General features: G+C 46.2%; 8 protein-coding genes across 8 annotated transcripts; 4 read left to right on the top strand and 4 right to left on the bottom strand.

The window, feature by feature from the left end:
* Positions 1–1,381: 1,381 nt before the first annotated feature.
* On the top strand, positions 1,382–1,705 carry C922_02720 (30S ribosomal protein S26e; the record flags this gene model as incomplete). The annotated part of the gene is made up of 1 exon (XM_008818319.1): positions 1,382–1,705. One exon carries the CDS (start codon positions 1,382–1,384, stop codon positions 1,703–1,705), a length of 324 nt encoding a protein of 107 aa, XP_008816541.1.
* A 679-nt stretch (positions 1,706–2,384) lies between these two features.
* Positions 2,385–4,061, bottom strand: C922_02719 (hypothetical protein; the record flags this gene model as incomplete). The annotated part of the gene is made up of 1 exon (XM_008818318.1): positions 2,385–4,061. One exon carries the CDS (start codon positions 4,059–4,061, stop codon positions 2,385–2,387), a length of 1,677 nt encoding a protein of 558 aa, XP_008816540.1.
* Positions 4,062–6,154: 2,093 nt separating this feature from the next.
* On the top strand, positions 6,155–7,147 carry C922_02718 (replication factor C subunit 2/4; the record flags this gene model as incomplete). Its single annotated transcript, XM_008818317.1, has 1 exon — positions 6,155–7,147. One exon carries the CDS (start codon positions 6,155–6,157, stop codon positions 7,145–7,147), a length of 993 nt encoding a protein of 330 aa, XP_008816539.1.
* An 861-nt stretch (positions 7,148–8,008) lies between these two features.
* On the top strand, positions 8,009–9,597 carry C922_02717 (hypothetical protein; the record flags this gene model as incomplete). The annotated part of the gene is made up of 5 exons (XM_008818316.1): positions 8,009–8,592; positions 8,902–8,966; positions 9,122–9,187; positions 9,364–9,488; positions 9,589–9,597. 5 exons carry the CDS (start codon positions 8,009–8,011, stop codon positions 9,595–9,597), a joined length of 849 nt encoding a protein of 282 aa, XP_008816538.1.
* A 695-nt stretch (positions 9,598–10,292) lies between these two features.
* C922_02716 (hypothetical protein) lies at positions 10,293–13,619 on the bottom strand (the record flags this gene model as incomplete). Its single annotated transcript, XM_008818315.1, has 1 exon — positions 10,293–13,619. One exon carries the CDS (start codon positions 13,617–13,619, stop codon positions 10,293–10,295), a length of 3,327 nt encoding a protein of 1,108 aa, XP_008816537.1.
* A 2,220-nt stretch (positions 13,620–15,839) lies between these two features.
* C922_02715 (hypothetical protein) lies at positions 15,840–17,456 on the bottom strand (the record flags this gene model as incomplete). The annotated part of the gene is made up of 4 exons (XM_008818314.1): positions 15,840–16,123; positions 16,321–16,372; positions 16,576–17,043; positions 17,193–17,456. 4 exons carry the CDS (start codon positions 17,454–17,456, stop codon positions 15,840–15,842), a joined length of 1,068 nt encoding a protein of 355 aa, XP_008816536.1.
* An 865-nt stretch (positions 17,457–18,321) lies between these two features.
* On the bottom strand, positions 18,322–19,884 carry C922_02714 (adenosinetriphosphatase; the record flags this gene model as incomplete). The annotated part of the gene is made up of 1 exon (XM_008818313.1): positions 18,322–19,884. One exon carries the CDS (start codon positions 19,882–19,884, stop codon positions 18,322–18,324), a length of 1,563 nt encoding a protein of 520 aa, XP_008816535.1.
* A 1,479-nt stretch (positions 19,885–21,363) lies between these two features.
* Positions 21,364–21,902, top strand: C922_02713 (small nuclear ribonucleoprotein D2; the record flags this gene model as incomplete). The annotated part of the gene is made up of 2 exons (XM_008818312.1): positions 21,364–21,498; positions 21,732–21,902. The coding sequence occupies 2 exons, from the start codon at positions 21,364–21,366 to the stop codon at positions 21,900–21,902; spliced, it is 306 nt and encodes a 101-aa protein (XP_008816534.1).
* Between the last annotated feature and the right edge of the window lie 61 nt (positions 21,903–21,963).

Raw genomic sequence — 21,963 nt, 5'->3', positions numbered from 1 at the left:
AATGAAGCATTTTGGCTTCTTCAAAAGGAAGGTTGACAAAGCAGAGTTAATTCCGTTCAGATTTTTCATGGACCAAACAGAACTATATTTTTTTTTTCTTTTTTTCTTTTTTGGTATTATTCCCTGTATCTTCCGTCCGGTTATGGTTCCATCCGTGAAAAACGACGAACCCTTCACTTGAACGCCAAATGGAACATTTTTATTTCGTTTTTCCTCTATAATGGTTAAAAGAAGAAAACAAAAAACGAAGTTGCATCTTATGTTTTTAGAACATGAAAGGGAATAAATTACGGAGAAGTAGCAACACATTAGGGGGGTAAACAAATGCGGATTCAATGCATATACAAAATGCATCACCTCACCGCAAACGTTGGGGTGATATCGTTTTTTCTGATTGATTTTACATGTGACGGGGCTATATAGAAAAATATCCGGAAAAAAAAGGGGGTTTAAAAGGGGTTTGTTTCCAGGATCGCGCCCCCACAAACGCATATAGAATAAAATAGGCACTGGCGCTCTAACCCTAGCATCGTCGTGCATTCTTCACAATCCTGAGAAGTAATGTAGCATTTTTTACTTAGTTTTCTCCAACTATTGTGGGTTCCTCGTTTTGCCAGTGACCGTCACCCACTGCGTCGTACACAAAATTGGTACAAATAAAATTAACGCGACATCTCTGTACGCAAGTGCATATGTGCGGAGCATACTTCGGTAGAAAGCCACGAAAGAATAAATTATTTTTACTTAAACGGACTGACAAGTTAATTAGCTAATTTTTTTTGCTAATTTGAATTTTAATTCCTTTTTGCCAAATTAATTTTTACGCTTTTTTTTTTTTTTATCATTGTGACTCATCTGAACAGTTTTAAGTATCACCCCTTTCCCTGTCGTGACAAAACGAACGAAAACAACAAACCGATTCACGTAGCATTTACCCATTACGTACAAGATAAAGGCGAGGAAGAGAAGCATCGCTGAAACTTTTGCAAGCCATCTTTGCAGTTTAAATCTCAACAGGTAAGAAGGAAAGAAGCAGAGCCATCATCAACGCTGACTTTACCCGATGCTTAGGGGCGCAAATACACCTGCTTACGGCTGTGATTATCCACCAGTATGCACAATGGAAACGGTGTAGAGGGGTTATAAAGTGCCTGATGTAGATGGATGGCTGTTTTTTTTCTTCTTTTTCCTCCCCTCGACGGATAATCTGAACAGTGGCTTTTAATACTTTTGTATAAATGGGCATATGGATGAGGACCTCGAGAAGAGGCTCTATTTTTTCCGCCACCATGGGAGGAGCCAATTTACATTTCCGCTTCCCCCCACGGAACCGTTCATGCTCTTCCCTTTCCCCCATGCACCGCAGCTTTCCCCCAACAAAATGCCAAAGAAACGCAGAAACGGAGGAAGGTCCAAGCACAACCGAGGCCACGTGAACCCTTTGAGGTGCTCCAACTGTGGAAGGTGTGTTCCCAAGGACAAGGCCATTAAAAGATTCAACATCAGGAACATCGTCGACACGTCCGCGCAGAGAGATATAAAGGAGGCCTCCGTCTACTCCACATTTCAGTTACCGAAATTGTACATCAAGCAGTGCTACTGCGTTTCATGCGCTATTCACTCGCGTTTTGTGAGGGTTCGATCGAGAGAGCAAAGAAGAGTTCGAAAGGAGACATCAAAGCACATCAACCCGTCGCAGTTGTAGGCGAGAGGGGGAAGGGGTGAAGACGTCCCTTCATGGAATTTACCGTTGAGAGGTTCCCTTTCCCTTCGTTCCCCTTCTTTTTTTTTTTCTTATCCATCACTACGACTATTGCATGTACAATAGCCCAATGCACACGCATCGTTTGCGAACCGTTTAGCCAGTGTGCAAGTCTGTCTCGGAACGACGACAACTTTGTTTTCAATGCAAATTGTCGAAAAAACGTACAACATTATCAGTCCCCCTTTAGGGATGAAATAAAAAAGGAAGGTAGTTATTAACATAGCATCATTTGGGAGGTAAAGGAGGCTACAAATTGGACACCTCTCCTCCAATTCAGCGTTGCCTATGGGATGGGCGAAATTGACAGAGGGACATGTCCCCCGAAAAGTGTACTCATTTTTATTCTTAAAGTGTTTGTCAGTGCAACAATGTCGTGCTCCTTTTTATCTACTCTGTGGGAATCGCCTGAACGGTCATATTTTTTTTTTCTGACGCCTTGAAAAAAAAAAAAAAAATAGCTGCAATTCGCTAGAGCTAGCTAGCTGCTGCTTTGAAGGTGTACATACACATACACAACGGGAGGTGCACCATTTATGTTACGTACCGGGGGAACAGCTGGCTGATGCCAAGTAGGTCGCCTGCACTGTGTACCCCCTTTAAAGGCAACCACCACCCCCTCCTAGGGGAGTAGCTGCGAACGGATGTAACTCAACAAATAAAGTTTAACCTCCTCCTCCGACTGGGGAATGAACGAGATGGCTGAATTATTTTCAAAGGACATGTCAAAAATGGTGGTTAAGTAGTAAGCATTTTTTTTCAAGTCAAAACAGTAAGCGGCAATTTTTATCTGAATTTTGTCAGCATCACAGTAAATCACTTTTCCCCTAAACGATACGATAGAGTTGCAGGGAACGGGCAGAATGTATTGAATTTCGTTTAACTCGATAAGGACTGGGCGAGGAACGTAGTGCTTGATTATGGTCATGGCGTGACAGAAGGAGAGGTAAGCGAGGTATCCTCCAAAGGTGACGTTGTGGATGTTTTTAAATTCCGACGATATGAAGTTTTTCGACTCGATGTAAGAATCTTTGCAGTAGAAGTTATTCTTTCCCGTGTAAAAGGCTATATCGTTTGTGTCCAAAATGTGTCCGATGATCGGCAGGGCGTTTTTCCTCTGTGCGTCGGTTGAAGCCTCAGCTGATGCTACTCCCAACGCTCCCCCCCCGTTGGCCGCTTTTGCCTGAACATGGTCATATTCAAAAATGTCCGTAGTTTGGTACTCAGTTTTCTCATAGGTCTTTTTCTTCTCCACTGGAGTGTTTTTAAAATAATCCAGCATGAAGTTTATATCTTCCTGTCGCAGAAACTTATTTTTCACATCCTTGTGGTTAAACAAATTTTGCACATCCTTGAGGTGGCCCGCAAAGAGACTCACCTGCTCGTACTTCTCATTCTGGTGTGAATTGATCACAGGCACAACTTCCTGCGGTTTGAATGTTAAGCTGTTTATATTTACAAACGTTGTGTATATGTCGAAAATGAGATTATTCTCCTGGAAGAAGTCCAGCTTCAATATGTACGAGGTGTTCCCCGAGTGGATCGGGTAACAGTTGATGATCAGGGGCTTCTGGTCGTACAGTGAGAAACAAAACTCGTGGTGGAGTTGGCTCTTCTGGTACACCTTCAGGTTGTTAAAGAGGACGGTAACAAAATTGTACTTGTCGTTTTTTTTGTATCCTCCTATGCTGTGTCTGTACACAACGTCTGCAGCGAGCGTGTCGATTATCTCAATGATGTGTTTGTAGAAGTAGGCTCGGTCGAATTCGTTCAGAACGGGGACGTTGAATTGGATGAATGAGTTCAAGAAGTCTGCCCCTCCAGTTGCACTAACACCGCTTCTAACGCCGCCTCTAACGTCCGCGTTCGTTTCTGCGTTTGATGAGCTTTTCTCCCTCACCTTCTGGGTGGCGCCCCCTCCATGGTTATTGTCACTAGGAGAGGGTTCGCTCCCCGTAAGGGAGGCATCCCCTCCACTTAGGATATTTCCCTGTCCAACAGAGTCACTACTTGCCACCTTAATTTGGATATTCTGCGTGTCTATCTTGTACTTATGCTTCAGCATAAAAAAGGTGAGGGGACATGACTTCTCAATTGGAGTTACCTTTAAATTGTTTGCGGATAGGTGGACGTACAGTTTCTCCTTCCTCAGATTTAGCGTTTTTTCTCTGAGCGCTTTAAACATTTCATTGTTGAGCGAGTCCAACTTGAGGGGGGGTTTCCCTGATGTAGTCATTCTCCTTAGCGGTAATAAAACAGTGGTAACGTTGGAGTTTTTCAGCACTTTGATATTTTGCATGAATGTTTTTCTTTTTTTTTTTTTGTCGTATGGGTTCGCCCAGGGTCGGGTGAGATGAAAACCAATCGGGTTCGTCAATTGCGGGTACAATCGTGCGCACTTCCGGTCAAGGTTGGATGAGCTAGGGGTGGAAGAATAACTTGATCCGGTTGACGCTCCACTGCTTTGGCGTAGTAGCAAGTGCGCAATGTACGTGCCTTAATGGGCACAATTCGGGCTCGCCCTTGGTTCACAAGGGAAGCGAGGACATGGGGGAATACATACCTAGGCAGGATCCTGTCCGCCTATGCATGACTATACATCCACTATGTATATTTGGGGTCTGTCCTGTGAACTACCCATTCGATATCTCGTCTTGCCCTGTTGCAGCCTTACGATTCTAACTAGGGATGACTCTTTGCAGGGACCTATTGGTGATGCGACTTGAATGAGATTCCGGCGGGGAAACACTTCTCGGGGATGGGCCTTTCTGCATATTTCTACGCAGTATATTATATCACGTGCAGAAGAATATATGTACTAACGTTCAGTGCAGGGGTGGAAATACAAACAGTTTGTGCTTTCGTGTAGGTTATTCACATGCATATAATAAGTTTGCTGCTCCGTCTTACTATTTTCCATGCCAAATCGGGGATCGCTTATCAATCGGCTGCTTTGCACACCCCCTAGGCTTGCAACAAAGGAAAAGCGGTGATGCTTTGGTCCGTTTTGCATACTGTTTTTGATGCAACTAATTCATGAGAGGGGACAAAATAGCTAACCACATGAACAAATGTGCCTCGGTCACTGCTGCAAATACGCGGTTCAAAAGAAACGTTGTCAAGAACGAAGTTGCGCGGGATGTATGTAGGTATAAATCGGGGAACAGGAAGAAAAGAAAAAAACATTTTTAGTTTTCATCCAGCGCAGAAGTGGGTCTTAGGAGGGAATTATAGCCCTTTATGTTACTTCACGCGGGGTGCTTCTTCAGAAGGGGAATCATTCCGTCCTTTTTGGTTGATTAGCCTGGAAAGTGTTTCTTCTTTCGCCGATGGATGTGAATACGTGGCAGGGCCATAAGTTCCCTTTTCCCCACGCTTTTCTGTACGTCTTTTCGTTTGTGCCTTCTAGCAAACGACTCCGTTTGCTCGCCGGTGGTACGCGCCAAATTTGTGCAAATAAAAAAAAAAAAAAAAAAAAAAAGCACTTTGTATATCGCAACGTGTACGGTTGCTTGCCAGTTCAGAGAATTTTTAAAAGTTCAAAGGTGAGCAAAACGAGAAAAAAGGGGAAATGAACAGAAAGCATCTTAATCACCGCTGTTCGATGCAGTACTGTTTATGAATCTTCGCCCCTCGCAGCTTACACAAGATCGTACACAGATAAGCTATTCCAGAAGGGGCACGCTGTTAGTGAGGAAAAACGGAGGCACAGTGATCAGTCAGTCCATCGATACATTGAGGAAGCATACCTGAAAGAGGATTCCCCCCGTTAAGCAAGAATCAGGTGAGCGTGTGAGTGAGCACATGGGGCAAGATTCACATGCCAATGTGCCTACTTGAATGGGCTAACGGCCATATATGTGCACACATTCGCGCACACGTTAGGAGACATCCCAGAGGTGGCCATTTGGAAAGTATGCGAATTGGCCGGGGAAAAATAAAGAACCACAGTTGTGCTGGTGTAGACCGGTCGAATTGTAAAACAGGGGAAAGCTCAAATGTTTACCTTTCGATGGCTATTTCTTAATAAGTGGAGAATCAAGCTGCGCGAGCGAGGCTATAGTTGCCACGAACTTGCAGCCAGTTTTGAAGCTAAATAATAGCTACTTGACCCCAATGCACACTATTTTGTAAAATTTACCCGAACAAGAGTGAAAAAAAAAAAAAAAAAAAACAGACACCTTTTGGTTAGCTGCCCCCTTTGTGAGCCCATCTTGTCGCATTTCCGGGGCATCTCCCATATGTCCAAAGTGGTCCCTTGCGGGGGTGGAGGGGCCACCTATAAGAAAGTGCGTGTATGCTCCACTTAAGAAGGCCACCTCTGCCACATTTATTTCCCTGTTTATTTGCGACATTTTTTACCTATTTGTTGTTCCCCAGCAAAGCAGCACGATGGACAACCTGCCGTGGGTGGAGAAATACAGGCCGAAGAAGCTGGACGACATTGTGCATCAGACAAACGCGGTGGCCATGCTGAAGGAGGTGGTGCGGACGAAGAACATGCCACACTTAATCTTCCACGGGCCCCCAGGCACAGGGAAAACCTCGGCCATTAACGCTTTAGCGCATGAATTATTTGGACGAGACAACATAAGCGAACGTGTGCTGGAGTTAAACGCTTCAGATGACCGAGGGATAAATGTGGTCAGGGAAAAAATAAAAGCGTACACAAGAATAAGTATAAGTAAAAACAGAATCAACAGTGAGACGAATGAGACGTTGCCACCATGGAAGTTAGTCGTTTTGGATGAAGCAGACATGATGACAGAAGATGCACAATCCGCATTGAGAAGAATAATCGAAATTTATTCCAACGTAACGAGGTTTATATTGATATGTAATTATATTCACAAAATTTCAGACCCGATATATAGTAGGTGTTCATGTTACCGATTTCAAGGCATTCCAATTAATATAAAGAAGGAGAAGTTACTTTATATTTGCAAAAGTGAAGGGATTAACATTTTGGACGATGCTTTGGGTAAAATTATCGAGACAACTCAAGGAGATCTGAGAAGAGCAGTGTCCATTCTGCAACTGTGTTCATGTATTGACCCCATGATAACACTCGAATCTGTATTGGACGTGTCTGGTTTGCCAGCGGATGATATTATTTCGAAGATTATCGATGCATGTAAAATGAAGGACTTAAAAAATGTGGAGAAGGCTGTGCAGGATGTTATTGAGGATGGGTACGACGTTGCGTATATTTTTAAATCGCTTAATAATTACTTTGTTATGAATACAGAGTATCAGGATTCTGTAAAGAGCCAGATTCTGTTGGAGCTGTCGCGCCACGACTACCGCCTGCACAACGGGGCCACGAAGTATATTCAGCTGATGAGCTTCGCTTCGTCTGTGCACTCGTTGTTGAACGCGGTGTAGCGGGGGGGGTCATACGAAGGGGGTGAACAGAGGAGGCGTACTACACAAGGTGGACGGCACGAGTTAACGTCCCTGTGCGTGTAGCTGACTCCAGCAGCAGAGCGTGAGGCGATTCGGACGCCCACCATCCGGTCTCATTTCTCCGCTCAGTTCGCTGCGTAGTTCCTCCTTCATGGTGCTTTTTTTTTTTTTTTTTTATGTCCAAATTTTTTAATCTCACACACCTGACCGATGGCCGCTCTCCATTTAACATTCTCCTGTTAGGATAATTAAAGAGGAGGAGTTTTTTTTTATCTCGCAGTATGGGGGGCAGTTCCCGGTTGCACGTGAACCTTACAGCAAACCTCTCTGTCTGTGTGTGTTAAGACGAGGTGCGCTTATGCTTTAAACACCTCGGGGATGAGGGTGCACACTGTGAGGAAGATCTGCGTAGAATTTGGCGCACTAGGCAAGTGCCCATCCGCGTGCACATTTGGCCAATTTGACGTCGCATAAAAATGGGTCAGTTCCTGATGAGGGGATTACACGCCCATGGGAAGTGGAAAAGAAAGACAAAAACAAAGGCGAAAAGGGAGGGGTTATCTGTGGCGCCACAATAACTATATGGTGTGCAGACACTCGCCACTCGTGAGGTCTTTTTTTTTTTTTTTTTTTTTCTACTCCTGAGAACGCCAGTCGGGTTATCTGACAAGTGAGCACTTCGGAAAGGCAAGCCAGCCCACAGGAGTGCCGCAAACTCTGGAGAGGTTGCAATCTCGTTGTGGGGGACGAAGGTGCCCCCCAGTGGAAGGCACCCACGAAGGAGGGGGGAAACACTACAGATATGAATCTTTCGGGGAAGGACAAAACGAAGGCGATAAGATGATAGAGCTATGCCTTTTGGAAGGGGTCTATGCAGAGTGGTTAAGTGGAGAGTTCAGGAGGAGCTACTCTGACGAGATGGCGGCCCATGAGGGGGACAGCTACACGAAGCGGGTTACCTTTGGGGAGGATAACCATACGACCGTAACAGATTATGCGTACGGACGGGTGCGGAACAAGAACGAACTGAGGAAGCAACAAAGGAAAGTGACCCTCCTCAGCGTGAGTAGGTGTTTCAAATTAGTTAACGATGGGGTGTTCCTGCTAAAGATGGTGTATCAACTGTGTGGAAAGACGGAATGGGAAAATTTACACGATAGGCCAATACACACAGTGGCATTTATTTGGCTGCTCTGTTTGCATATCACTTCCCATTGCACTTTTCACCTTCGGAAGTATTTCATTCTGAATATGATTCCGGAGGAGCATCACGATTTGTTTAGTCTGTTTGGCGTGTTTAAGAAGGTAACATTTTTTCGAGAGGAGGACCTCCCCATTTTGTGTTTCTATAGCAGGATGGAGAAGACCTATATGTTTGTGAATAAATTTCTGGAGGACATTCCTCAGTTTGTTTTGTATCTCTTGTGTGTTTGGATGAACGGGGGAGATGATGTATTGGTTTTTTTTTTTTGTGTATGTTACTGGATTGTTTACGTTGTGATAAGTCTGGTTTATCAAGGCCTGCGTTCCCCGGTGGCTGGGGCGATGGTGCGTCTGTTCGTTTCGGCTTCCCTGGCGGAGTGAGTCACTGTGTGTGTGCGGGTGTTAATCCGTGCGGTACGGCACCATTGTTGAGTTACGTTATGATTCTTTCCCATGCATTAGGCATCCTTTTTTTCTCTCTCTCTGTAACGACTTGAATGGTTGCCCCCTTGTCCTCCCCCCGCCCGCAGGGACGCCTTCATCGAGTGTGACGCGGCGCCAACGAATAAATTCTTCTGTCTCTACGCTGGGGTCGGTAGGGGAGAGACGCAGCGTGATGGATTGCTCTTCCTTTTCTTGTCTTGCCTCATTTGTTCCTACGCTTTCTATTTTGCCATTTTTTCACTTTTCCACTCCTCCACTTTTCCATTTTTCCATTTTTTCACTTTTCCATTTCCCCCCCTTTTTTAGTTTTTTCTGTGTGGTCTCTTGTCGCCTTGGCGACGGTGACCCTCGTAGGGGCTCGCTGGACTCCACGTAATGGAAGATCGGAAAGGAATTGCCTCCAATTGTGGAAGCGAGAACTGTGCCCACTGGCACACATGTTAGCTTCGCACATGACCACGGCGGCAACCACGACGACAGCCACGTCCGTGACCGTTACAATGTCCTCTGCTTCTTCCCCTGTCCCTTCACCATCACCCCCTCCGCAGTAGTCTATGTGCAATTTGTAGCATTGTTGCTTCTGTCGATGGCTTTCCTGTTGTCCTTCTTGTATTGCCACTTTGGTGCGAAGCAAAGATTTTACCTAAACCCTTACTATTGCTTAGGTGCGGATGTGGAGTGGCAGAATGGAAATTGGGGTGGGCTCCACTGCTGTGGCAACCACTCAGTGAGAAGTGTGTATGTGGTAGTTTTTCCCCTTCTTCCTTCGTGAGAAATTCTAGGCGGTAAGGGTTTGTCGCTGCAAAGGCTTTTCTCCGTTTGGAGATAGTGCAGGGAGAAAGGTTAAGGTGAGTGTCCCCTCGTGACAGTCTCAGTTTCCTTTTCTTTCCTGGATGAGGTGTTATCCTGTGTGGGAATGGTCGAGTTCCGTTGGACTGCTGTCCCCCTGGACTGCGAGTTGCCTGCATCATGGAGAGTCACCATTTTTTTCCATTTTGTTTCGAATTTTTTTTTCATTTTCTTTCTCATCTTTTTTCGCGTTTCTTTCAAATGGGTTATATACACACAAAAAAAAAAGAAGAAAAACGTGCGGGCGTCGCGGAATGCAGCATATGTCGGAGGGAAAGGTACCCAACAGAGGAGGACGCATAATCGTAATTGTATATATGCCCATGTGCAGGCATGTACACCGGCATGCGTGTGTGAACAACCGATAATAACGGAGGGCAAGGCAATGTCTTAGGGTGAGACGCTCAAGAGGAATCGAACATAACCCCGCCCCTCATTCCTTCCACCTCTCTACGCAAGAAACAAGACGATATGAACTCACAAATATTCACTGTTCTACGTAGGCGTGAAAAAATTAAAAATCAACAAAAAATTGGGACCGCTCACTTGTGTAGAGAAAAGGTGCACTCCTGACCCACAGGGGGTGATGGCGGTGGTGGTTATGGCGATCATGGTGGTACCTCTTCTGTCAATACAAAGAAGGGAAGTCTACGTCATACCTCTTATTGTTCTCTAAAGTGTTGTTCCCCCTGTCGAATCTCTTTTCGTATAGGGTTATGTCCCTGCAGTATTCTAGGCTGTCCATGAGAAGGAGGGGGTCGCTGTACTTCTTCAATGGGTGGTTCGTTGGTACGGGGGGTACACTTTGGTTTTGCAGGTAAGCGGTACTTGGCATTGGTCCGTTGGGGCTTCCATGGGGGCTGGTAAGGGGTCTCGCGTTGGCTACATGGGGGTTCACTGTGGGCGGCGTCATCGCTGTGATGGGCACGTTGGTGATCGCTTGCCCGATCGCTTGGCCAATCGCTGTACCAATTGATGACCCAATCGGGGTAATCGTCCCCTTTGCCATACCGCATTGCGCATTTTTTCTTTTCTTCCTTTTGGGATTCCTTTTCTTCTGTCCCTTCTCTTCCGCGTTATGGGTCATGTCGTCTAGGTTTGGAAGGGGTGCATTTTTACCTCCCTCATTTGAGGAGACTACTTTGATATGTGTACCTTTAGTGTCCTTCGTGCTGGTGAGCGCACCTGCTGATGACAAATCACTGTAGTGGAGTGGCGGTGGAGGGAATCCCTCTCCCTGCCACTGGGCGGCTTTCCTCCCCTGTCCTCCATCTGGTACATTCATCTGAAGGGGGCATGCATTTTTTTGGTCCCTCCTGGGATCACTCGGTGCATCCAGAGCGCCTTCTTCATTTGTGTGTCGTGGGAATTGTTCCTCGGGCGTGCCCCCCGATTGATGGGTGCAATAGGGTTGCTGCCTGGTGGTGTGGGTCTCCCCCTTGGCATTAAACGGGGGAGCGCTTCCTTCTATTCGCCTTCCTTTAGCACTTTGTACATCGCCAGTTTTCTGGTTTCTATTTCCCCAGAGCTGCACATCACTTGTGGAGAAGTCCAATGGGGGGGTGACAGCCAACTTCGTCTTCGTCACTGTGTATGCATTTGTACTTGGTGGTAGAGCAGCACTGACATCCCCGATGTTGTCCTTTTTCTTCCTCCGACAGGTGCCTCCGCCCCCAGTAGCGGTAGAAGCAGAGCTGTTTATGTTTTCCATTCCCCCGTGAAAGAGGTCCATCTGCCTGGGAATTTCAGTAGCGATGAGGTTGTTATGGATCTTATTCGCTCCATTTGTTTCATCTGCCTTATTTGCCCCATTTGCTGCTTTCTTCCTCGAGGCACTATTGATCCGCTTCCCCACCGGTGGTTTATTTTTTTTCCAAACGTCTTGATTCATTTTGTTACTTAAGGAAGTAAAGTGATTTCCTTTGAACGTTGTCCTGACTATATTGGGAAGTTTCACTTGATTCGCCAATTGGAGAATCCTATCTCCATGTGTGATGTTGGCGAAGCTGTTGTTCTGTTTTTGGTGATTCATCGGTGCACTGCCTTGCATGGGATGACTTGGGGTGATTCCACTCTGTATCCCGGAGGCATAAAGCCCATTGTTATGCACATTGCTCTTATAGGTACCGGTGGTGAAGACTCCATCCAGGTACGTTCCGCTGTTGTAACCGATGATATTGTAACCCCCGATGTTGTAACCGCCGGGATTGTAACGACCATTGTTTCGTTGGTACTGGTTGGAAACACCAACTAGAGTGTCTTTCCCTGTGTCTCCCTTGGTGCAATTATCTGCCCTTTGCGCTTTTCCACGATGGGAGACATTCCCCCTTCCCGGTAGGCAGCTCACATTCTTGTAATGCGGGTAACAGTTGGCATTTGATTCGATGGGGAAGGGGAAGGAGGTACCCGTTTTGGAAAATCCCGACTGCTTCGGTATGTCGTACATGTAATTTGGGTAAACTGTTTGGCTGCTCGGGTAGAAGCTCGGCGGTGGAGGAGGCACATCGTTCGTCGCCTTTATGTGGCCCATATGCACACTTTTATGTGTGTAAAGGGGGGCGTCATGGTTACGAGGGGGGAGGTTGCAGAAGTTGGTCGCATAGGGGTTGGTATTCGCCGAGGCGTAAGATCCACTCATCGCGCAGGAATAGACGTTGTTAAGCGCTGTGTCGTAGGGGTTGTTTATCGGTGCGCTGTAAGGGCTGTTATGCGGTGCATCATAGGGACCTCCAACCGGCGGGGCGAAATGGCTAGCTGGTGGAGGATCCTGCACCCTCTTAGAACCGTCCCTGAACATGCTGTCATTCGGGACCCTTAAGATATTTTTCTTTTTATTAAAATTGGAAAAAATCCTCGCTCTTATTTTTCTATATTCCTTTTCTCTCTGCTCGAGTGTTTTCTGAGATGTGTCTTGGTGCCAATTTTTTCCTTCACTAGGGGCACTTCCTATGGGGTAATTTCCACCCACTGCGTATTTTTCATACTTCATTTCGTTCCTCTTAAGGAGGGTTATTTTTTTCTTTGGCCATCCGTCTGCTGGGTTCTTCGTGTTGTGGTTTGCATTGGCTAGGGTGTCCTCGTTGGTTAGAATATCGCCGCTGATTGGCATGTCCCCGCTGATTGGCACCTTTCCCCATTGTGTATCCCCCACCAGTGAGTCACTTCCGTCGTTGATGTCTCTCCCGTTAGAGTTCTCTTCCCTGGCGGGCGCTTCTCGGCTGAATGGATCCTCCCCTTTCGGGTCGTCCATCTCGTCCCAGGAGTTGTACTGGAGGCCGCTTCCACCTTTGGCCGGTTCCTTCGTGCTTTCATTCGCGGCGTCATTTCCATCCCCATGAAGGGTACTACCTTTTCTTTTTTTCTTCTTCTTCCTTTTCTTTTTTTTTTTTTCGTTCGGAAAATTTTGAGAATCGCTTGCTGGGCGTCCCACCTGGGGTGCTTCCACGTTGGCGACGGGATTGTTTTCTTTCTTGGCCACGTCCTTATTGGCCCTGGCTTGGTTCACCCGAGCTTCGTTTATTCCAGCTTCGTTTGTCCCGCCTTCACGGGTCACCCCTTCGACGTACGTTTTGGCGGAGCAGGCTGGGGAGGTGATCTTCCTGTTCTCCCCGGTTTTGGTGGCACTTGCTCCCTGTGTGTGTTTTTCACTGGTTTGTTCTTCTGCTTTCAGACTGGTGTCACTTTTAAAGGGCCCTTCTACTACAAACTGCCCGTATGTGTGTTTCCCCACAAGGGTCCCCTTCTCATGCACCATCATTAGGTTACTCCTTTCGTCTGAAAATTTACTGGTGACAAATGCAAGGGTGCCATTTTTATGTTGACCAGTTGATTTCCCTTGAGTCATCTCCTCTGGTTGTGTGTCACTCTTCGCATTGATCCCGGCTTTTGAAGAGGGGAAGGATGTTGCCATATGGCTTGTATCAGGTATCGAGATGTTCCCACTGTCGCTCGGCATGCTGATTTAGTGTTTCGGAATGCTCTTCTTCACGTGTGTATGTGTATATGTGGAGGAGTGTATACTGACGAGGAAGCCCGTGGCACAGATTCTTCTTCTCTTTTATTGTTAATGCTCTAAAAACAATTTGGGGGGGGAGCTCTAATGGGGGAAGCCTTCCGGGGGTATTTCTGCGTATTTAGGCGGACCCCCTTCTTTGAGTTATTCTTGGGGTTATTTTGGGGGGTTATTTTCAAAATGGGGGTGGCCCTTTAAACGCCCCCTGCCGCGCATCTGGCCAGTTAAATTCGCCACTGTGTGAGGATCCACACACTTGTCTTCCCCGTTTTGTCCTTCTTCAAAGTGTGCGTTGGATGGCAACCCGAGCGACGTTCATGTTCGTTTGTCGGTGCCCGGCTGGGTAACTCTACGCTTGGTGATGCGGTCAGGTCTGTCAAGAAGTTTGCGCTTTTAATGCACTTGGCTTGGGGTATTGTTAGCTGATTGGGCGGCAAATGGGAGATCCGCGCGGCGCATCAGGTGGTGCATCCGCTCTGCACGTTGACGTTGGTGATGGCGTTAACGTTAATCTTAGCGTTCATGTCGGCTTGAGATCTTCCGTTGACTTGGTTTGATTTGCCTTGGGACTTGGCGTTGACTATACTTTGAAGTTTATTTTTTATTTTCTCTTCTGCTTCCTCTTTTCCTTTCTCGAGCGAACGCGACGTTATAGGATTGGTAAAGCATTGGACGTGTTCATTTGCCGTTCGAGCGATGTTTTGTTAGGGCTACGGGGAGGGAGCTAAATGTTTGGTGTGCGGTTGGTGTATTTTACTCCGTGTGTTTTTTTTTTTCTTTTTTTTTCTTTTTTCAATCTGTCAGTGAATGTGTAACTATTCCGTGAGGGAGAGGGGGAGATGATGGGGTGTATTCTCTATACAGATTATATTTCAAGTATGACTGCATGTATACCCCTCGTTCGTGGCGCAACGTCAGGAGCGACGACGAGGGGGAAATCCGATCGATGATGTGCTGATCGACGGTGTGCTGGTCGACACTTTGGTGAGCGGCTGCTAATTACTTCGCGGCTGTGAATTGCTTCGCCGCTGCGATGTGCTTCGAAACTGTTACCCGTTTGTGCTGGCGATCCAATTAGGGCCCAGTGTGTCACGGCAAATTTGGAGCAATCTCCATGGGGGGAAAAACCCGCTCGGGAAGCATTTTCGCGATGCCTTTCCTCTTCAACACACGCAAATGAAGATTAAAAGAAAAAGAAACGAAAAAAAAAGGCGGCACGAAAAAAAATGATATTTACATAAAAAAAAAGTGAAATAATGCTTAAATGGTAATACTTTACAGGGTTGAAAAAAAAAAAAAAAAATCCCAAATGAGTTCACAATTGGGGAAGGGGGATTATCCATAAAGGAAGAATCAAAAAAAAGGGGCAAGCAAAATGCCAAGTGCTGTTCAATCCTAGTAGGGAAAAGAAAGAAAAAGAGGCGCAGCATCCAACTCGCACCTGCGTACATACGCACACCTTTTCTTCTCATCCAATTGCGTGCCGGTATATACATCTCAAGGGGCATGATTAATATTGGCGTAATTTTTTTTTTCTGTTTTTTAACCTTGTTCGGAAGGGGAAGAGGCATGCAAGGAGAAAAAAACCGAACTAATTTGTGAACAGTGAAGATCGTCTGCAACCATTAAGATGACTCAGTGAGAGCAGAGTTGAGTATTCCATTCCAAGAGGAGGAACGAAACGATGAAGGTAAAGGGACAACCCCCTATGTATGTCATGAGGGACATAACCAGCCGTCAGAAAAGAAAAACTGTCCCTTTTCTTCTTCACCCACCCCCCCTTATATGTATCGTGCGTGTTGTGATTCCCCTCTGTTCGGGCGGCATGATACACAGAGTACATCTTCGGGTACACATCCGATCGGGAGATAAAACAAAACATAAGCATCGGCTCGCCCCAGAGTGGAGAATGCCCACACATTGCGACCGGAGAAAAAAAAAAGAAAAAAAAAAGGGACTCCAATACGCGAGCTGCTACACGGCTGGGTGCCTTTACACAAATAAGTTTAACACGGTTAGCAATTTTAACAGTGTTAACAATTTTAACAGTTAAAGAATCCGCTGCTCAGCAGACCAACGTGACAAATGTGCCGAATGAATTTGTGGACCTTCCAACGGAGCGCATGCCGAGGAAGCTGTCCCCTCCTCTCCTGAATGTAAGCACTACAACAAATGAGAGGTAAAATGATGCAATATGATGGCGCAGGCATTATTTACGTTGAGACTGTCTAAGGTAAAATTCCCATTAGGGCTCAAGTCAGGTGCAAGAGCTTCTTCTCTGCGGTGCCCTTTTATGTATATACAAATGTCCGATCTGTCCAGTATTTCCTTGCTCAGTCCTTTGGTCTCATTTCCTAGGATTATAAAAATCTTCTCGTTTTTGCTGATGCGCACGTTTGCTAATTCTTGGAGGCCGTTGTTCGTGCTGGAGTCGTTTGGGGGGCAGCCTTGCGCGGGGTTAAGGGAAAGAACAGAATTGGTGGTATGCGGTGCGAAGCAACAGGGCGAAGTTGGAAGCAGTACACAGGAACATACGTAACAGTATAGAAACGTACGTAACAGTTTCTATTGTGGAACAGTCAAATGGGTGTGAGCGGAAGTCGGGGGGAAGGCCCCTCCAGGAACAACCCCTATGCAGTCTTACAGGTGGAAAGTATTTTAAATCCGCAGCTTCTTAAATCGTCCATAAAGGTGAGCTGAAAGGGGGGTGGGGCAAAAACAGCATAATGGGGGGAATAATATCAAGTCATCGCTTAAATAGTACGTCCTCTTCTCCCTTGGGTTAGGTCTCTACTTCTGTGGACGCCTCTTCCCAGGAGCGGCGTATTCTTGATTTTCTCCTCTACATGGTAAAGGCAGCAACGTGTGTAAAAGTTGTCTTCCTATAGCCCATTCGAACCATATCATTCACGTGAAAGAAATCCAAAAACTCGGAGGTGCCAACGCTGGAATGGAGAACAGGTGTGTCAATCTTCATTCCGTGTAGACCTCCTTGCAATTTTTTGTCTTCGTTTTTGTTTTTGTTTTTTTTTTTCTTTTTCTTTAAAAATATAGAGTCCCCCCCGAAGAAGAAAATCGATCTGCAGATGTTCCCGATGTTCATATTATCGTACACATCGTGGAGGCAGATGCAAATGTTTGCCTCCTTCCCCTTCTGTGGGTAGTCCTTGATGAACTGATTGGCCTTCTTCATGGTACGGTAGCTGGTCTGCATGATGATGTCGTTGTGTGGAAATCCGCCCACCAGGTCGTCCAGCTTCCTCTTGCTTGTGGCTGTTATTGGGATGTTCCGTTCCTTTAGAGTGTCAAATATGTACCGGTAGGCCTGCTTGCGCGTTTTTTTGTTCAACCGGATTTTCTCGTTCACCTGGGGAGTGAAGTGGTGGAGTGGAGTGCTAATCGTGATGTGCGAAGACACGTGTGCGTATGTAGGTTCATCCGCATGGGGGAGGACCTCAAACAGGGCAGCTTCATCACCGCTGCGTCCCATCCACGCATATAGCACGTGCTGCCTACCAGGACGCTGTGAATGGTCCGCTCGTTCTTCACCAAGACGGACGTCACTGAATTTACCCCGTACACATAATCTATGTCATTCTCTGCCTGAGCATCCAAGAATCTATTTCTTTTTATATTTAATGAAGCAGTGTCTGATTTGTCGTTACGGTGAGGGGAGGAGGACGAGTGGCTCGTCTTCGGGCGTCCGCTAGCATGGCGTGGTGGCAAGTTGGGTCGAAATTCTGGAAGGACGCCGAACGGGGTAACTTCTGCGCCACTCATGTAGAGAAGCATCAGGAAGGCAGCGTTTTTTGTTCGCATGGCCACACTGCTAAGGCGCGGTGCGAGAGCGGAGCGCATTTGTCAAGTTCTTCGGGGCGGAAGCTAGGCAGTTCGCCATCTCGAGATTTGCACCTCTGCAAGTTGGTTTCGGCAAGTTCATTGGGGCCAGTTCATTTCGGGGAGTTTATTTCTCCAAGTTGATTTATTCCTCTCACTCTTCTTCTTGTTCACGTAGGTGAGCCGTGAACAGGAGGAGAGTGGGCCAAGGGGCGGTTAACTCCCAGCGGGATGTGCCAGTTGGCTGGAAAGAAAAAAAAAACGCATACGGGTAAGTATCCTCCACGTATGTGCCTATGTACGGAGTTATGCATTTATCTATATGTGGCCTCCCCCGTGGCAAAGCTATCAGTGCGCCGCTCCAGATCGGCGACGTCTCGTCATCTTATCGTGTTGGTAAAAGCGATTCATCCTTCATTTTTTTTACAAAAAAGTTGTGGGTGACAGAAAAATGAAGAAAAAAAAAGGGGGAAGTTTAAAGAGGGTTTTTTTCACCCCCCTTTCCAAACTCTAAATGGGGTCAATAAAAAAAAAAAAAGAAGGAAAAAAAGAAGAAGATGACGATGAAGAAGGATAGCACTGGCACAAAATGCAAATGGCGCATTCGGGCAATGCTTATGCGTAGTTGTCACTGGGACAAGATCATTTGGTGTGTGAGGAGGCCCCCCCCCACTGGCGGGCTCCGTAACATGTGAGTGGTAAGAATGGGAAATGGCATTATGTCCCGGGGTGAGGAGGTACAGCGGCAGGTACGCCACGTTGCCGTCAGCCCCTAACAGAGTTCCTTTCCCCTGGACTGCGCGCCGCTTCATCGCCGAACCTTTTTGAATTTGCCCCTGCGGTAGAGGTCCTGATTCTCCTTCATCTCTGTGTCGGCCAGGCGCAGCGCCTCGATAGTTTGCTCGTGATAGAGCAGCACATCGTTTTCGTCGAGCTCGCTAAACTTGTCTATTTTTTTATTGAGCATCTTTTCAATGGCGAGGAAATTTTCCACATCATACTGCGTCACAAAGGTAATGGACTTCCCCGTGCGCCCCGCCCGAGCAGTCCTTCCCACCCTGTGGATATACTCCTTACATGAACACAGATCAAAGTTGATCACGATTTTTATATCTTTTAAGTCAAGTCCTCTAGCCCCGACTTGCGTAGAGATTAAAATGTTGTAACGGTTGCTTTTAAAAGAATTCAGACTACTGAGTCTCTGGTTTTGTGTTAACTTCCCATGGAGGCATATCGACTTGAGTCCTAAATTTCTGCAGAAAAAATTGATCTTCTGAGCTGCTGCACAGGTGTTTGCAAAGATGATAATACTCCTGGAGGAGAAGTGGAAGCACAGGCTACAGAGGTAGGTGTATTTGTACTTGAGCGGAATGAATATGTAATTTTCGATGAGGGTGCTGGCGGTACTGTATTTATTGGACACCTCTACTTTGATGGGGTTCTTTAGTGACGCCTTCTTCAATTTGGCTACACTTTTCGTCATTGTGGCAGAGAATAAGAAGGTGATTCTTTTCTCTGGAAGGATCAGCAGGAGCTTATTAATGGAGGCCTCAAAGTCGAGGGATAATAACTTGTCCGCTTCGTCAAATACGAGGTACTTTAAATTTTTTAAGTTAAAACCTTTGGTATTGTTCAGGTGGTCTAGAATCCTCCCTGGGGTACTCACAATGATATTCGGTCTCTTCGCCAGATTTAAAGACTGAGTCACTATATCGACACCTCCAAATATTGTGCATATGTTAACAAGTAGGTTTGATCCCAGGGCTTGAAAGTGCTGTGCTATTTGTATACAGAGTTCCCTTGTGGGGGAGATGACCAGGGCGAAGAAGCTCTGCCTCTTCTCTCGGAGCTCCTGCAGGATGGGTATTATGAAGCAGGCCGTTTTACCGCTGCCTGTTTCGCTGAGGCCGATAATGTCTCTCCTCTGGAAGGCGAAGGGCAGCATCTTGCGCTGGATGGCGGTCGGCTTCTTCCATCCCAGCTCGTCTATGCTCTGCAGGATTTCCTCGCAGATGTTCAGATCGCGGAAGGTGATCCCTTCGTTAGGGTGATCTTCTTCGTTCGCGTCGTTGGAGGCGTCTGTTTCGTTGGCGGCGTCCGCTTCGTTCGCGTCGTCCCCTTGGTCAGCTTGTTCTTCCTTCAGTGCCTCCTCCTGGGGTTCATCCTCCCCGCCCGTCCCATCGCGCGGCCTCTTCTTCCCCTTCACGCCCTTCCTTTTCACCTTCACCTTGGTCTTCTCCTTCACCCGATGCTCGTATTCGCTATGCATCTTCTGTATGGTCTCCTCCTCAAACATTTTGTAATTTTTGTTTAGCTTCTTGTCGAAGTTTTGGAGCACGTCGCTCGTGGTGCAGCCTTTGTGAAGCTTCATTTCTTTTCAATTAAATTTGGAACGGACGCACAAGTACAAGTACATGGCATAAGTAAGGGCGTCTGTTTTGTCCTTAATCCTCTGGAGTTTTTTTTTTTTTAAGGCACATAAGCTAGACGTACAAGCTTGGGACAACGGTATGCACAGTTAGGGGTCACCCTTTTGCATACTACAGAGGGGGAAGAAGTGGAAGGAGAGGGACGAAGAGTTGTACAATTATACGTTGGGACATGCAGAAGAAATGTCAGAGGAACGGTAGGATGACAGGGCGGTAGTTTCCTATCATTAAGTGCGACTGGGTACATAACCCCTTTGCTGCAAAAACATGTGGGAAATTTCTTTCCCATGAAAAAGTATGAAAGGCGATCTTCAAATGGAAACCGCAGATGATGGAATAGTTAACAGGAATGAAAGGAAAGAAGAAATGGAAAAGCAATTCGCACTATTTGAGCTACCACGCGTTGTAAATCACTACCTCCATTGAATGTCGCATTCTTCGCGGTGGGTAAACTCTTGCGGTGTCAAACAGGGAAAAAAAATACCGGACCCTGCAGGATGTGACGCCGACAAAGGTATTTGACATTTTATCAGGGAAGGCGAGCGACAATGCTATCGAGAAAGGAACAAAAGAGAAAAAAAAATAAATAAATAAAGTGCCCCTATTTTGTTTTAATTCATCCTCCTTCTTTACATTTCACCTTCCCCCCATCCCCTGTGTTTATCCCCTTTTTTTTATGTAAATTCTTTTCCCCCTTGACCATATACACTGCGTAGCAGCACAGGGAGAAAAAAAAAAAAGATTCACGCGAACCGGATTTAGAGATAGAAGTAACAAGAAGGAGGATTCCACCTTTGAAGAGATCTTCGCAAGAGGAAGAAACTGTTTTACAAAAAATGAAGAGAAGATAACCCCAAAGTTCGCTTCAACATCGAGAGACGTGTACCTATATACCCGTCGAGAAAGAATGCCGACTCAAAGTTGGAAGAGCCAATCCGGAACGAATCTGTACGTAGAGATAATTGCACCCTTTTTGGTAAGGCAAACTGAGAGAACGAGGAAGGAGATAAATAGCCCTTCATGTACTGTGATCCTTTGCGTTGAATATGTTTTCCACTTCCCTTATCGGGCCAAGGAATGTGTGATTGTAAAGATGGGGGGAAGTCTAACAGGGTAACTGGCCCGGTCTGGAGTGGAATACATTTGAGCATTTCGTGGAAGAGATCAACACGCGCTCATGTTGCTAGGAAAATGAGCGAAAGTTTGTTAATGGGAAAAATTGGTGAATATTTTTTTTCTTTTTTGCCTTCCCCCTTTTGCAGATCGTCCAAACGGACGTATGCCCAGTGTATACAAAAAAAAAAGAAAGGCCCCTTCTTGCATACTCGAGTGAACAAGCACACTGATAGGTTTTCTCCACATTTTGGGAAGAGTTAAACTGTGGAGCGGCACATATAGGTGAAGCTTTTTTTTATTGAAAAATGAAGAACGAAACCACGGTGGAGGAAAACCGGGACAATCCCGAGGATGGACCTTTGGGACTCCTGTCGGAGTGTGTCAAAGACAACGCGCAGGTTTTAATTAACTGCCGCAATAATAGGAAACTTTTGGCGCGGGTGAGTAAAGGAGAACAGGAAGGAAATGCGTCTCCACCTGAGCGCCCCTTTCGCCCATTTTGTGTGTGCAAATAATGAAGTCTACCCAATTTGTTTGACCTGTTCATACCATTTGGTCGATCTGTTGGCTCACTGGCGGAGGCCACATTTGAGTGTGCTCCCATACGTATGAAAAAAGCACCTCTGATTGACTCATCTGCAAATATACCATTTTACGAATTCGCTTCCTGCAGGTTAAAGCGTTTGATAGGCACTGTAATTTGTTGCTGACTGAGGTTCGAGAAATTTGGGTGGAGGTGGTGAAAGACAAAAAGAAGAAGAAAAAAATTAACAAGGACAGATACATCAGCATACTCTTCTTAAGGGGAGACTCCGTTATTTTAATTTTGAGAAATCCAAAGTGAAGCTTAAGAAGGGAGAGCAAGTTAGCAACGGTGATGTGACGAAAAGGTGTACCAACCAAAA

The sequence above is a fragment of the Plasmodium inui genome (genome assembly GCF_000524495.1).
Source record: "Plasmodium inui San Antonio 1 unplaced genomic scaffold supercont1.10, whole genome shotgun sequence".
NCBI classification, from domain to species: Eukaryota; Apicomplexa; class Aconoidasida; order Haemosporida; family Plasmodiidae; genus Plasmodium; species Plasmodium inui.
This window is presented reverse-complemented; position numbering and strand designations above follow the sequence as displayed.